Here is a 15,862-nt window from a genome sequence, read left to right as displayed (position 1 = left end):
ACTAGTGTGGTTAAAAGATAAATATTTTTTATTTACGCTTAATTTGTTAAACAAAGACGTTAGAGACACAATCTGTTAATATAAATAACGCGAATCTCTTTTCTTAGGTCTCTCCTCGATACATTACACCTATCAAGAAACAACCAGTCTGGTGCGCAGCATCGACATCAACGAGCCAAACTTCGAGATGCGCATCGAATACAAATATCACGCCGGCATCGTGAAGGACGAGAAGATCAAGTTTGGCAGCAAGAGCGGCATGGATAACGCTCATTACCGTTATCAGTATGACGGTAACGCGCGAATATCCGGCATCGAGGTCGACATCAACGGCAAACAGCTACCTCAACTTCGTCTCAAGTACAACCAGAATCTCGGGGTACTGGAGGGCGTCGGCGATCTCAGGATATACAGAAATCTCTTCAACAGATCGGTTATGCAGGACAGCAGCAAACAGTTCTTCACGGTTACGGACTATGACGAGCACGGACGCGTCAAGACCGTGCTGATGAACATCCGATCGTTCGACGTATTCCGTATGGAGCTCGAATACGATAATCGCAATCGCATCAAGATGAGGAAGCTCACGATTGGAAAGGAGTCGATGGAGAAGAAAGAGTGGTCCAGAATGGAAAAGATCACGTACAACGCAGATGGTCATGTGCTGGAAGTAGCGGACACGGAGAACAATTGGCAGTACGCATACGACGAGAACGGTAATGTGATCGGCGTGACTGAACATAATGAAAAAATCGCCTTGGGCTACGATAGTGGCGATCGAGTGGTCCAGTACGGTGACGTTGAGTTCAATTCATACGATGGACGCGGTTTCGTTGTGATTCGCGGGGAGCACAAGTATAGGTATGTATTTCCTATTTTTGTTCAATTAATTTAAGGATATAAAATTAAGATTATATTAAGATAATATTTGTTCTTTTTCTATTTCTAAAATACACTTATAAAATAAGAGTAAATTTTGCTGAAAGCTATTTTGTGGAATACCGATTGAAAAATTTTTAATAAATGATATGCGATATTCTTTCTTTTCTTCAGATACAACTCGCGTGGCCAGCTGATTCATGCGTCGGAGCACAAGAAATTCCAGATCTGGTACTTCTACGATGACCGTGGCCGACTGGTGTCCATGAACGACGACCGAGAGAACATCACTCAATTCTTCTACGCAAATCCAAAGACTCCGGATCTGATAACGCACGTGCACTTCCCGAAATCGTCCAAGACGTTCCGATTCCTCTATGACTCGCGCGATTTCTTGATGACCGTGGAGACGTCCGAGCAACGCTTCTACGTCGCGACGGACCAAAATGGCTCGCCTCTCGCTCTCTTCGACACTAACGGCAATCTCATCAAAGAAATGCGGCGCACTCCTTTCGGCAAGATTATTAAGGACACCAATCCGGACTTCTATCTGCCCATCGATTTCCACGGAGGTCTCTTCGATCCCAACACCAAGTTGATCTACCTGAACAAGAGACTTTACGATCCGACTGTCGGACAATGGATGACGCCAGCTTGGGAACAGATGGCCAATGAACTTACCACACCGACCGACATTTTCATCTATCGCTTCCGCAATAACGATCCGGTCAACTTTAAGCAGAATGTCGAATACATGACAGATTTGGGAAGCTGGCTAAAGCTCTACGGCTACGACATCTCGATGATGCTCGGTTCCGAGTACACGAAGCAAATGGTTTATCAGCCGAGCGCGACCGTCACATCCCCGCAACTGACTCCGGACTTCGGCGTGATGTCCGGCCTGCAGTGCATCGTGAATCGCGTGCAAGAGAAGTTCTCTGACCTCGGTTTCGTTCCTAAACCTTTGTTGAAGTTGGAACCGAAAACGAGGAACCTCCTACCGCGAGTGGCACATCGTCGAGCGGTCTTCGGCGAGGGTATCCTGGTATCGCGCGTCGGCGGCCGAGCTCTGGTGAGCGTGGTGGACGGTGTGAACAGCGTGGTGCAGGACGTGGTGACGTCAGTATTCAACAACTCGTACTTCCTGCCGTTACACTTCAGCGTGCACGACCAGGACGTCTTCTACTTCGTCAAGGACAACGCGCTGAAGATCCGCGACGACATGGAGGAGCTCCATCGACTCGGGAGCATGTTCAATGTGTCCACGCACGAGACGACGGAGCACGGTGCGGGCACGTGGAAGGAGCTGAGGCTTCACAATCCGGACGCGGCCGTGGTGATCAAGTACGGGGCCGATCCCGAGCAGGAACGACACCGTATTCTGAAACACGCGCACAAACGAGCGGTCGAGAGAGCCTGGGAGATCGAGAAGCAGTTGGTGATAGCCGGTTTCCAGGGTAGGGGCGACTGGTCGAAGGAGGAGAAGGATGAATTGATCAGCCGCGGCACGGTCGACGGCTATGAGGGCGTCGACATCCACAGCGTGCACAGGTATCCCCAGCTCGCCGACGATCCCGGTAACGTCGCGTTTACCCGCGACACCAAGAGGAAGAGGCGGAAGAGCGGCAACAGGCGCAACAGGACTCACAGGCACGACTCGTGATTCGAGGACACTACGACGCGAGTTTGGAGTATAACTTGGGACTTGATTCGCGCGTGAATCCGAGTACTACGAAACGGGAGAGAAAGAGAGCAACGCGTTAATGGAAAATCCTGCCGCCGCGTGTCGTAAAATTGCAATTTAGCGCGAGCGGCCGGCGATGTCGCACTTTTCTCTCCTCGATCCTTCTCTCGGCCTCTTCTCCCCGCGCTCGTCGTCGAGACGCGATGATCTACCACGAGCGACCACGGATGCGTCCCGTGTCCGGATGCAAACCTACCCCCGTCGATGTGCCATAAGCGCGTCCACGCGATCGCGATCTATCCTAGATTCCTAGATCGATCGATCAATCGTGCGTGCGAAGACGGCGGGTGTGGGTGACGGATCGCGAAGTGTCAAAATTAAGCTAGTCGCATTATTAACGAAATGAAGAATATAAAGCTTGTTACACACGGTGATTAGTTTATAGAGAAGACAGAGGGACACGAGGAAGAGGGAGGGAGAGAAGGAGAGGTGGCGAAAATCGAGGTATTATAGGGACGAAGAGATGCGTGCGTGTGAACTTTCAAAGTGCCGTCCGCGACGAAAATCCGATAGTGTTTTCGCGAAAAGGAGGGTGGGTGGGGAGTATGGAGTGTGTCTTGGACTTTTTCGGATCGTCGGTCGAATACAGCATGCCGATGTCATTCAATAGGGTCTACAAGACACGCGTAAGCACGCACGCGGAAGCGAAGGTATCTCGAGGTATCGTCGGGTTGAAGTCGGAAGATGCGGGGCGAGAGGATAATTTTCAATACAAAAAGATACGCCGATGTTCTCCGAACGTCCAGTTATCTGGCACTCAGTTCGGGATGCTCTCACCTCGCATCTCTGATTGGGACGTATCCGCTCCGCGGGGGTGGATACATCTAAACAAACTGTCCGTGGACGTCGCCGTAGATCGCGTCGCGAGACGCCGTAGGAAAAGCGAGAGAAAGAGAGAGAAAGAGAGAGATTGAAAGGGAACGAAAGAGAGAAAGAGAGAGAGAGAGATTGAGAGAGAGAGAAAGAGAAAGAGACAAAGGAGAGCAGATATACAGCAGATATTTTTAACAAGGCGCAAATTGGTGTACTAGATGCGAGACAAGCAATTGTAAATATAGCTACTCGAACTCTTAATGGTAAATGTAGATAAAATATCGTAATGTAACGCGCGAAAACGATCGTAAACTCAAGTGGAACTGTCGATACCGCTTTTTTATATGTATAGAAAGAAGAAAACATGACACACACACATACACACACACATACACACACACACATACGTACAAACATGTAAAGATATAGGAACTTGTGCCCCCGTGATATGCTCGAACGCAAGAAATGGGGTAAAGTCGCGGAAGTTATATCGGACGCGTCGCGATCTTTTCGATAAAAAAAGATTAATAAATAACGCGAGAGATTCTGTCAGGAGAAAACGCGACGTTCGCGCGAAACGGACGGTTCGCGTTTAAATCTCGACCCAGGCCTACGCACGATTGATACACAAGTACACAAGAAACACACTATCGCTTCAAATCGGCCGAATGCATAGCATGATCGGCAACGTTATCTCATTGATTTTGCTGGCACGTGCGAACGTGTAATTGAATGAGCCAAGTATAAATGTGACATCTAGCATCGAAATCTATCAAGGTCCTAAGATCTATAAAAAATTCGGAATTTATTTTAAAAATACAATTTCTTTAATATTTAAAGTAAGAGTTCATGGAGTTTTTACAAGCTTTTAAGCAAGTAAAGTGATACACTGATTTCCCAATAATAAAAGCAATAGTCAATGCAAAAGTTCTTGAAAAGTGGTATTAAAACAAATTGATATCGGAAAATGATCAAAAGTGACATGATCACTTTTATCGTTTCAGAATTGTTGCACTGCCCCAATTATCTGATTTGAATTTGATAGATAGATTTCAAACTTGATGAATTTTGATCGTGACTGCCTGAGCGAATCTACCGATTTGTCGTAGACAACGTAGACACGTGTAAATAGTATCGTATCACGTAAACGTGTAAGAACTATTGCGACGTGATATCGTCACGTAATAAAAAATGACGTGACGCGACGTGACGAGACGAGCGACAGTCGTAACGGGATGCGTCGAAGTAATAATGTCCAGAAGAAATAATAATATAATGAAAAATAATAATAATATACGATAACGATAAGTAATAAGAATAATAAATAGAGTAATAATAATAATGGGAAAAAAAACGATAATATATTACCATTATACGGAAAAATGCCCCGCCTATCTTTCTACTAAAAATGAGAAATTATTTTTTGAATTGTGTCGTCGAAGAAGTCCTATGTAACCGTGTGTATGTGGGATCGCCCTGTGGAAAAAAGAACCTCACCCCCCGCGCTCCGCCGAAGAGAGCATCCCCGGAAAAAAATAGTTGGATTAACAAGAATCGATGTATGCAGAGAGATTCGTTTCGTCAAGTTATAAATTCCTAATCCTCAAAATATAGGGGATTGGTTTTGCGATGATTGAATTCTTTTTCTATATACCTTAATACGTGTCCATTCAATTCTCATCGGGAAGGAAAAATTAGAAACTTTCACGAAACGTTTGAAACGTGAAATTTTTCCTTATTAATTTTCCCTTACGGGATTAAATTCCACATCAGTGCTTTTTCTCTTTTCAGTTAAGTTGTTAACGAGTCCGACCTCTTATAACGCAATTTTAAGACAAATCTCCCTGGCTTCGAAGATCAAATATTTCGCCGAAATAAATTTCTTTCGATTCATCTTAATTCACCTATCTTTTACAGGGCACAACCTTAGCCCCTCCTCTCTATAACTGATATAGCTGAACTCGTCGGTGTTTATCAATATTGGGTAAATAAGGAAAAAAAAAAGTAAAAAGTGTAGAAGTCTGTGGTTCGGGTCGAATGAAGTAACCGACTAATAGAAAGTAAAGAATGCAAAAAAAAAAAACGAAATATAACGCATAATATATATATATATATAAATATATAGGAGTACACGGTGAGCCAACGTGCGAGCCAACGCAGCTCCACCACGTTGTGTTCCGCGTAGACGATATATATTAAAAGGAGAAAAAAAAATAAAAATACATAATCATAACTACAAACGTACGTATTAGTTGACGAGTTAACGTGGGGTTTAGCGAACGGTTAAGGGAGTGTGCTAGTGAACCTTACAAGTAACATCGCTGTACATATCTCTGTTGTGTATAGCCGACAACACGCCACTGTTCCGCGAAAGTAGTCTTCACGTCCTCGCATCATGAAAGATTTTTCTACCACGAAATCACAAAGGATTTTAGCGACGGGGCCTCATATTGATTTGCAACACTTAATTTTCACACACGACCATACACATTTTTAATCCTGCGTCATTTTTTCCACAGATCAAAGTTACGAAAATTCTGGCTTGTCCATATCACTCTCGCACGCATCGCCTTTATAAAGAAATAGATAAATTGATAGGAACCATTGTATGTTTTATATTGTAAAGACGACTAACGGACACGCCGCTGGGATTTTTGTTATTTTGCGACACGTTCTGTCTAAACGTCTTGAATTTGATAGAATAATTTCGGCTTCTTCGAAGGGGAGCCCGAGGCTGGACGAGGCATATCGATCTGTGATTCATTCCATATGTCAAACCGTCGGCGCAGAGGCAAAATTTTATTTTCCTCCGTATAAATAGAGTAAGGGCGAGAATTCAGTAAGCTTTGACGCGGAAAATTGCTCAGCCATCAAAGCCTCGGGAGACCCGGCTTCAAATACACAGGCTCGCCTACCTTAACTCCTCGAAACCGTAGTTAAATTGCTTCGGAGCGATTTTCCTCGACATTAGTGTAATCTCGAGCAAGTGATTTTCATTGTCGCTCCGGGACGTGTACGTTGAACTAATATTCATGAGATGTAAAATTATTTGCTCAAGATTATAAAAATACGGCGTTGGAGAGCATAGTTTTTACCGATCCCCTCGGTAACTAAAGGGTTCAACTTCATCCAATTCAGCAACGGAGAACATTGTATGAGAATGCGTTTTTACTCGTTAATATCATTTCCAGGATGTATGTTAACTTGAGAGGAAACAATTTGATTTTTATCATGGAAAACTGAAAAGTCTCAAAATTCTTTTACGGTCATTGTCGATTTAAAGCGGATATCTTTAAAGTAATATTAAATGAGATCGCCTCTTCAACAATGTTCTCGGGCGTGACCTTGGATGATGCGGGTCCCTTCGATATCTGACAATCTCCTCGGCTCCGGCGAGCTCGAGGGGACGCTATCCCGTAGCGCTTTGTTACTGAGTTGCCCATTGACACACCGTTATCCGACACGCGCGCATTGTCGTTCGTAGAGAAGCTCAGCATGCGGCAGCGGCTTCCCGGCGTGGCGGCCGGGCGGTCGTTGCAAGCGGTTTTCTATGTGTGCTCGTCTACTTGCAAAAAAAAAAACGATACGTAAAAAACGGGAGAGAGAAAAAGAAACAGAAAACGATACGATATGTTTAGGAAAAGAAGAAGTCCTGTACTCGAGTTAACTTTACGCTTAGCGCATATTTCCTTCGAGCGTAGGAGCCGCATGGATGAGTTCCGGTCCCCCATCGGTTTTTTTTCCCTCGGCGCTTTTGTTCATGAACCCCACAAAGCGGACGTGTCCCGGCAACGATTTGTCCGACCGAATACACTTTTTTATAATAGAACAATCGGACACGTTATTATTGTAATTTATTACTGTAATTTATAAGAAAGACGTGGATTCTAAAGAGAAAAATTGGAGCATTCAGCTTGTTTAGTAATTCTGACGTAAAATATAGTTTTGCGAGAGCGTAGACCTCGACGAAACCACACGCTCGCGTTCACTGTTAAATATTAAAGGATGAAATTTAATATACCTTGTTAAATAACATTTTGTTATTTTTAACTACCATGTGTGTCGAAATTTATTATTCTAACGCAAAACGGTATTATTTTAACTCCATTAGTTCAGTTAAATTAAGATTAATTTAGTTGAATTAACGACATATTGAGTAGGAGCAGTGGCGATTTTATAGGAATGATTGAAAATGACTCAAATTGAGTACAATTGGTTATGAATTTAACAGTGTTTGCTAAAAGCGCGATTTTGCTTCTTCGATTCCCAACGTTTTCAAACGGATCCGAGAAAATCTCCGAATTTACGCCGGGAGATTCTCGAGAAACCCGATGATACATGTTCATACCCGAATGCGAATCCCAAATACCTCGTGAGCGACATTGCGGAATCGAAGGCGATCGAGGGAACATAAAAAAAAAACCGGGGGAGAGCGCGGGATTCCCGGCGCGGCTCGTCGCAGGAGGGTGCAAAATTTATTATTGTTACGCCGGATCGCGGTCGGCGAAGCTCGATCGACACCGCGACTAAGGAAAAGAAAAGCAATACTTCGTAACTATCGTGTATGTCTTTGGACGCCGCCGAAAGTCCGGCGGTAGAACGAAGGACGACGATAAATATGTCAAAAAGTGAGGAGAGCGTGAGGAAGGATGCGTGAGAAGCTAAAAGAGAGCGCATGAGAGAAAGAGATATATATAAATTAATATATATATATATATAAATATATAAATATGCGAGTTGCGTTATAACGATAGTTATTGCGAGGGGAAATGAAGGAAATCGTGCGCTTTTTTTTTATATACATATATATAAATATATATATAATGTATACAGGCGAGCCGCGAGAGATACCGCTCGTCGAACGTGCTCGTCGCGCTTCTTTCTATACGCCACCGAGAAATTTGCGGCGGTCGCGTGATATTTCGTTTTGTACATATATAATACGACCGATAAAGAATGATATATCGTTCCGTTCCGTTGACGATGGAGCGCTTCTCGTGGCCCCGCGAGCACGGAGTCCTCGCGATACTTCGGATACGGTAAACGCATTTGAAGGACTGCAGAATCATCGCAACGAGCCTCATCTAGGTCGCGTGTCGTGCACGTTGCAATCATTTTTCACGCACGTGACTCGACGCGTGTCGCCGTATCCAAGAATCACCGAAAGGTCCAAACAGAGAGCTCCAGTTGCGAGAATTATCCTAGGCTTTTAACGTACCTCGTGATGATCGACTTATATGTTTATTTCTACGAATGCAGATTAACTTTAATCTCGATTTAACTTATTTTCTATCTTTTTTTTAACCAATAAATTAGAAAAAGATAGAGAGTAAGTTAAATCGAGATCAAAGTTGATCTACATTTGTAGAAACGGATATTAATCACCTTACCGTACCCGAAGCGTCGCGCGGAAGCTCCGTCGTCGCTCGCGAGCGGCGAGATGAAGAAGAGAGCTGCTACGTAAAAAGAGGAAAAGCCACAATCGTACGCGACATTGATGTTGTTAATTAGGGTACCTACAATTATCCGTAGCGATGGTAGTTTCGTACACCCGTGCCCGCAAAAAGAAAAGAAGGAATCATCTCACCGTAGCGACCTTTATACTTTCATATAAGGACGACGGTCAATTTATACGCAGAAGAGAGGAAACGGAGGAAGTGAAAAATTTTACTGGCATCTATTCTTGGCATTGGCGTGACGGTGAACGCCGCTCGGGTACTCGGCACCCGGAATCCTCGCGAGAAACTCGAACGGCGAACCGGCGATCACCGACACGGCCGATACACCACGCTCGCCCGTTCGTCTGTACTTTATTTTTCCGTTTTTTTTTTTCGTGAACTTGTACATATTAATTGCGATCATTATGTAAATACTCTTGAACACACACACACACACGTAAAACACGCGCGTGCGTGCCCGCGCGCGCGCGCAAGGTTTATTTTAAAGATTACATCGTGAGATATACATACGCATACATGTATATGTACGCACACATATGTATGTATACGTATATATAAATATATTTACCATGTAATGATATTTAACAATAAGGTAACATATATTCTATACTCTTACACGCTAAGTACTCAATAAATATATCTATAAAATTTCCCCGTGTTTGTGAATGTCTGCCCCTGGACCCATCCCAACGATCCCGTCGTATCGTGGCGTCTGAACCATCCAAACAAAGCCAAAGACTACGTCTCGAGTTAACGTTAACACCTCTTTGTTCATCGGATCCGTTGAAGGGTATTCATCGTTAAATGTGTTCTCACCCCCCCTGGCCTCTGTTACATCATCCCCCACTTCGTTCTCCCGCCGCGTCACCACCCACAAAAATGTTCGCGAATGACTCTTAGATTAGGTTTATAAACAAATAAAACAATATATATGTATATAAATATAAATACGAATTATATATATATGATACTCTCGCGACGGGTCCGACACGGTCTGACAAGTACCTATGGATACGTGATGTGATGAAAGTTGTTTTTCTATCGATAATAACGAGAAAGTTAATTAAAGTCTTTTAGTAACATCACTGACAAGTTGTTATCATTATCTCTCTCTTTCTCTCTCTCTTTCTTACTGTGCCCATACACATACACGCACACATATATACACAGCTATCTTGAACTCTATGCGCGTCCAACGAGATCACATCCTCCCTCAGATCTGCTACCTCTTACAATTAGTGAGAGACTTCGAGTGTGTAAATAGGAACTTATCTGTCGGTGCTAGCAGAGAAACTATATAACAATACAGCGTGCGGTAGTCGTTAATCCGTTACACCGAGCGTTTTTTCATGCTGATCCTTCTTCGTATCTGTTACTCTGTAAAAATTATGAGAAGAAAAAGATAATCGCAGATTCACTCATAACTCTTACGTGTAAGCTATAAACTATATTAATTGGTGCTCAGGGAAAATTGCTACGTCGCTTACGAGAAACAAAGATACACGTTAACTCTGCCATTATTAAAGAGCCCGGCCTCTTTTTAATATTTATATTACTTTCGTCAATCTTTAGTACTTCAATTGCGAGAAAATGTCTTTTCGTCTTATCTAGAAATCAATCTCAAAATATCTTAAATTTATTACAATTAATTATCAGGATTGCGCTGGTTCTTCTACTTTTTTTAAATTAATTCTAGCCGTGGGAGAGTTAACAATGGTTATTGATTTAAGATAAGTAGAGATACGCGTTTCACATTATTTCAATTTAAATTATTACATGTCATATACTATAGGTTTATTTTCTTGAAAATTCAAAGACCGAATTTTATTCTTCTACAAAAACAAGGACTAACAAAAACGCAATATAGAGGAATTGAATATCACAGCTAAGTATATCGTTTTATACATCATTTTATTGCAAAAAACGTGTTCTTGACAGTGGCTTTATTCTTTACAAATGGTTGTATTACACATTATTTCCGAGGAAAAACAATATGAAAAAGATACATGTTACATTCCCCTTAATACTGTTACTGTACAGTCGAATGTAATCCAATATACAATATTAACAGATTTCACAATTGCCCAGTTCAAAAGGAACAGAACGAAAAGTCACAATTATTTATTGTCGAGAATGTAACATATATCAGATACTTTTCTCCCTTAAAACGATCTTAAAAAAAAAAAGAAATATAAATAATAATTAATATTACATTTTAAAAACATCTTTCAATGATTAGAGCGACTAGCAACAGAGTTAAGTGCAATTATATTACAACAATGGATTTATATATATTTATTACAATAGTCTGATCTCCATTTTTTGAATGCTGCGAAACTTGTGGCGTTTAGAAAAATGTTATTACATGTAAATGTTTTATTATAGAAAACACAAATTAGTAGAACAGTGAATTTTCGAAGAATGCTTGTACAATAAAATTTGCTGAAATTATTCTCTAATCAAACGAAAAGTGGTATTTGTAAATGATGGATAAATATTTCTCTAATAATCACAAATAATTTTTATTTCGTCAATACTCTTCCGATTTGCATCTCACAATTGCAAAACATTAATCAGAGAATGTCATTGAAACAACTTAAAGAAGATATGTACAATTCATGTCGACTATTTAATGTAACCTAATATTTTTTTACATAAACTATGTTATAATATGAACATTTTGTGAACAGCAGTCATATACGAAATATATACATGCATTCTTTACTTTCTAGTAACTGCATATCTTTTGATAAAGCAAATATTGGAAGCAACACCCACCATGGGCTTAGGAATGTTGGAATGTATTTGTTATTAGTAGGAAGTTATTAGAACACATTTGCAAGAAATATAAATAACAAATTAATGAATAGAAATTCAATACGTTGATATAACCTGATATTTAACTGCTAAAACTGTTGAGACAGATTAATTAGTTTAAATATTAAAGATAATGGTACAATGATTTAATCCTTCTCATGTCTTTTATTATTCACGCAACAACTGTTTTCTAAAACAGTCATTTAAGTCATTTTTAATATGCATACAAAGAATCTTTAGAGCAACAATACAAAAATCTCACCACATAACTGATCGTTTCTTATGTTAATCACACAATGATTTATTTAATATGTGGTATGTTTTTTCAGATATATATTTACATTACATCCAGTTCACACATTTATTGAGCTTTAATATTTTTGTAATACATTATGAAAAAGACTTTTATTTCATATAACGAATTTTTGTCTTGTATTTCTTTGATTAAAGAAACGTTTAATCGTGTTAATCGTGAGATTTCTTTCAACTCTACTTTCACGAAGACAAATAAATATCGTTCAGGATGATGAACTGTGGTATTATTTAACATTTAGACACGAGTAGGATTATTGATTTTTCTGGCATTGCATTTCCTATCTAATATTTGTTTTATGAGTAACAAAAATAATAACAGCATATACAAAAATACAAACACAGTATTGATCAGAGGACTAAGTTAATCATTTTCTTTAGCGTTGCAATAATAATAATGATGCATGTGAGAGCAGTTCGTGTTCAACCAACATTGTTACTTACTCAAGGCCCAGAGACCAATTGATACCTTGAACTAGAAACAAAATCAACGGTTGCCAAGCAACCAGCCACCTTAACCAATCCAGCAATTGGCCGTATAAAACATGCGGCTGTGTCCAACTGTATTTTTCATTAAGGCATTTAACAGATATATATCGGCATAAAATCGCCATTAGTTAAATTCTCGTGTTAAGTTATGAATACAAAGGATACGGATTGCGGATCATTTTCGATAAGTCAACTTTCTCTTTGCAATAAGGGCAAGTCTGTTTTTTCCCTACAATGCACCAGCCTCTAATGCAAAATTCGTGGAAAACGTGGTCGCAAGTAAGCTTGTACGTATTTTCGATTACACCCTCCTCACGTTCGGAAACTAGAAGTTTATTTCCGCATACTGCGCAAACATTTGGCTCCAAAACCCTGGTCGGGATACTGTCTGGGGCATAATACTAAAAATCATATTAAACGTTATGAAATTATGTATAACGCGATAATTTAACGTCTAATATGATATGCATACCCCGATGTGCGACGCCATCGTGTCGGCGCACATTTCAGCAACGTCCCTTCCTAATACTCCAAAGTAAAGACCGTAAAATATGAACAACATGCCCCAATCCATCCAAACGACAGGCTTAACGTTCAATACGATATTTAGACCAACGAGTGTAAATATAACTAAAAGATATCCGATTATACCCAGCCCGTAGCTGAGCTTATAAATAAAATAAAACCATTTGTACACTAATCTGCAAAGGAAATAAATTATCTGTCATTATTTTATGATTAATTGTCGATCTGCGTTACTAAAAATTACTCGGCATTACCTAGGCGTGGTACCTTCTATTGGTCTCTGAATGGCTTTCCTTACTACTAGACCCGTTATACACGAAGATAAAAGCCATAAAAATATAAATCTCCACCAGTGGTTCTTCAAGCTAATTCCAAATGGAATAATCCACATGGCTACTAATGTTACAAGCTGCAAAAACAAAATACTGTATTAATATATAGTTCATCTGATATTTGCGTTATAAAGAAGACAAATATCTTATTCCACCTGGTATGATTTAAAGTGCCTCTTCTTCCATTCAACCAGTACAATCTGTGCTACCGCTACCGTTATCAGCAATATAAGCAGCATTTCTGCGTGCATAGATTCGTGACCTCGATGCTGTTCGTGCATCTTTATGTGCTGCTCCCTGAAAAAAATTGATTTACAAGTTCCATTATATCTTCTCACGTGCTAATCGTAGACGTTGTAAGTAAAAAAAAAAATATGAGAAAAGGTCTTTGTTGTAAGACTACAATAGACTTGTAACTTGCCTCCATTCTTCCTCTGGAGTCAATTCTGCTTTGCTCTAAAAGTAAAAAGCATTACAATTAGAAAATATTGGGACATGTGCAATGTAAATATAAAAAAAATTTTCTCAATGAAACGATCGTGTACAATCGTTAACAACAAGCTTTTATACCCAAAGCAAGGGTACTGTCTGTGAAAACTGTTGCAAGTCAGCACAATTATATGCATGGAGCAACTTTGACTCTCGTTCGGGAGGTTATGTTTTGATGACGCGTACCATTTTTACATTTTGTCAAATAATTAAAACCTGTAAAATTACGCACGTACTTTATTTGGATGCAATTCCTGTATATCCATCGTGAAACGCCGTATCGCATTAACGCATAGAGAAATATGTGTTAAACTGATATAAGAAGACGGTTACCGCGTTGCAGGCACATGCCACATACCGTTAGCAGTGCCGCACATTCGCTGAATGACCGGCATTTGTGTTATCTGCATTATCATGAAGAGATTTTTTAAATTTCAGTTAAATATTAGCTCTTCCGCGATTATATTTTATATTTCACCTGACGTTCCCTCGACGCTCCGCCGACTTCTGAGAGTTCGAATTTTCGCAGTTCGAGTTCTTGAATATAAAATTTCAGAACTTTTCAAAGTCACAATTGTTAAGATATTTAATAATGTCTATCTATTATAATTTCTTGATATATTGTTCAAGAATTTAATTTTGGCAAATCTCTCAAGTCCTAGAAATTTTCGGAATTGCAATTCTCAAGATGTTAAATAATATCACCTCTTATCTAACTGTATTATGATATTTCTAATGCTTTGCGTTTAAGATTTTCGCAGTTCTCAAGAAACTCTTATTTAGAAATTTTTGAAAATTTAGTAAGAGAGAGAGAGAGAGTGTGTGTTATTTCTTTGCTAATTATATTTCCCCGATACTTTGCCGATTTTCAATCATTCAAAGTTTCGCGGTTCGCAAAAATATAAAAGAAAACCATCTATAATTACGAACAGTTAGCCGATAAATTAGTGACAGTCGGTAAAATCAAACTTAATTTATTTCTTAAATGTATTATCAGTTCTCACATCGTTCATTATCACAAACAATGTTTCCATTTCGACTGTTCATTGTTTTGAGGTCAGTGTATTTAATTTGAAAGGAAAAAGCGTTAGCGAAACATCTCGGAGTTCGAACAAGTAATTCAAATCACCCGCGGTTTCGGCGGCGCGTACGCGCGCGGTGATACGCTGGCGTCTCCGGCCAATGAGCGCGCCTCGTACACCGCCGCCAACGCTCGGCTCTCCCCGTCGCCTAAGCCACGCCCCAGTGCTACGAGGGCCCCGCGCGGAGAGGGTAGAGCTGGAATGGTAATTCACCGTCCGTGGTGCAGCAACATGAGCGTCTGCGGTACCGTTCGCTGAGAAAACGCGCCGCGACGTGACAAAATTCCATTCGCGATTCGTGAATCGCGCGCGGTCGTACGTGTGTCTCCAGCGGGTGGTCGCGGCGGCGTTCGCGTGTTCTCCGCGCGTGTGTCAACAGTGTCCGCGGTGTGCCCGCATTAAACGTTCCCGTACACGTGGAATTACGCGGGGTTACCTCGGCCGCGGGGTTAAGTTCTCTCATCGCCGGATTCTACGGAAGGATACCCGCGAGCCACAGCGAGCCAGCCAAGTCGGACGGACCCCCCCTTCCCTCCCCGACCGGTCGCGCCGTCGTGCCGAGGAATTGCTTTCGGTGAGTAACCCAGAATGTTGTCTTCCGTTCCCGAGCGAACGAGCGCACCGCCGCGCCGCTCGGAGTTGCGCGGATTTGCGAAATTCCCCCTCGGCCTGGGATTGTTCCCCGTCCCTCGGCCCTTCTCGCCGACGATCACCCTTGGCGGGCAAAAAAATTGTTTTTATTCGACGGCGGGAGAGGGGAAAGATCCACACCGATCGCGCTACCGTGCCGTGAGTCGCGAAAACAGATCGTGAATCGGAGAGAGATAGAAAGAGAGAGAGAGAGACGTTCGTGAATCGCGCGTGAATACCGGGAAACTACGCGGTGATCGGTTTAAGGAATTATAATCCCTTTATCCTCCA

General features: G+C 41.3%; 3 protein-coding genes across 12 annotated transcripts in view; 2 read left to right on the top strand and 1 right to left on the bottom strand.

Annotated features, from left to right (window-relative positions):
* The window catches only part of LOC112454350 (teneurin-m), a 516,441-nt gene extending 510,791 nt beyond the window's left edge, over positions 1-5,650 (top strand). For all 7 annotated transcript variants that reach the window (XM_025015682.1, XM_025015686.1, XM_025015685.1 and 4 more), the window contains 2 exons: positions 108-861; positions 1,054-5,650. In XM_025015682.1, coding sequence (XP_024871450.1) covers positions 108-861; positions 1,054-2,542 — 2,243 coding nt within the window. In that variant the 3' untranslated portion in view covers positions 2,543-5,650. The remainder of the gene's footprint in view (positions 1-107; positions 862-1,053) is intronic.
* Positions 5,651-9,257: 3,607 nt separating this feature from the next.
* LOC112454346 (RING finger protein 121) lies at positions 9,258-14,254 on the bottom strand. 2 transcript variants are annotated; one of them, XM_025015675.1, is made up of 8 exons: positions 14,096-14,254; positions 13,792-13,826; positions 13,526-13,667; positions 13,293-13,447; positions 12,986-13,214; positions 12,679-12,914; positions 12,469-12,585; positions 9,258-10,272 (listed from the first exon to the last, which is right to left on the bottom strand). In XM_025015675.1, the coding sequence occupies exons 1-8, from the start codon at positions 14,123-14,125 to the stop codon at positions 10,218-10,220; spliced, it is 999 nt and encodes a 332-aa protein (XP_024871443.1). In that variant the 5' UTR covers positions 14,126-14,254; the 3' UTR covers positions 9,258-10,217. The 2 variants fall into 2 exon arrangements, with proteins under 2 accessions (XP_024871443.1, XP_024871444.1); XM_025015676.1 differs by lacking the exon at positions 9,258-10,272 and having other exon boundaries at positions 10,790-12,585.
* An 882-nt stretch (positions 14,255-15,136) lies between these two features.
* The window catches only part of LOC112454321 (protein kinase C and casein kinase substrate in neurons protein 1), a 54,714-nt gene continuing 53,988 nt past the window's right edge, over positions 15,137-15,862 (top strand). For 2 of the 3 annotated variants that reach the window (XM_025015623.1, XM_025015621.1), the window contains exon 1: positions 15,138-15,515. The gene's annotated coding sequence lies outside the window, so the exon portion shown is untranslated. Of the gene's footprint in view, positions 15,516-15,862 lie in introns of all 3 variants that reach the window. The other variant, XM_025015624.1, reaches the window with a different exon arrangement.

This window comes from Temnothorax curvispinosus, unplaced genomic scaffold, assembly GCF_003070985.1.
Source record: "Temnothorax curvispinosus isolate PA1 unplaced genomic scaffold, ASM307098v1 QBEX01005011.1, whole genome shotgun sequence".
Lineage (NCBI taxonomy): Eukaryota > Metazoa > Arthropoda > Insecta > Hymenoptera > Formicidae > Temnothorax > Temnothorax curvispinosus.
This window is presented reverse-complemented; position numbering and strand designations above follow the sequence as displayed.

Bases quoted from the DNA above. Each gene is read 5' to 3' on its own strand.
- LOC112454346 (XM_025015675.1), bottom strand. From the start codon at position 14,125: ATGGATATACAGGAATTGCATCCAAATAAA. The intron at 13,448-13,525 runs GTGGAATAAGAT...TTGTTTTTGCAG, and splicing joins GGCACTTTAAATCATACCAG to CTTGTAACATTAGTAGCCAT. The intron at 12,586-12,678 runs GTATCCTTTGTA...TGAAAAATACAG, and splicing joins TCGAAAATGATCCGCAATCC to TTGGACACAGCCGCATGTTT.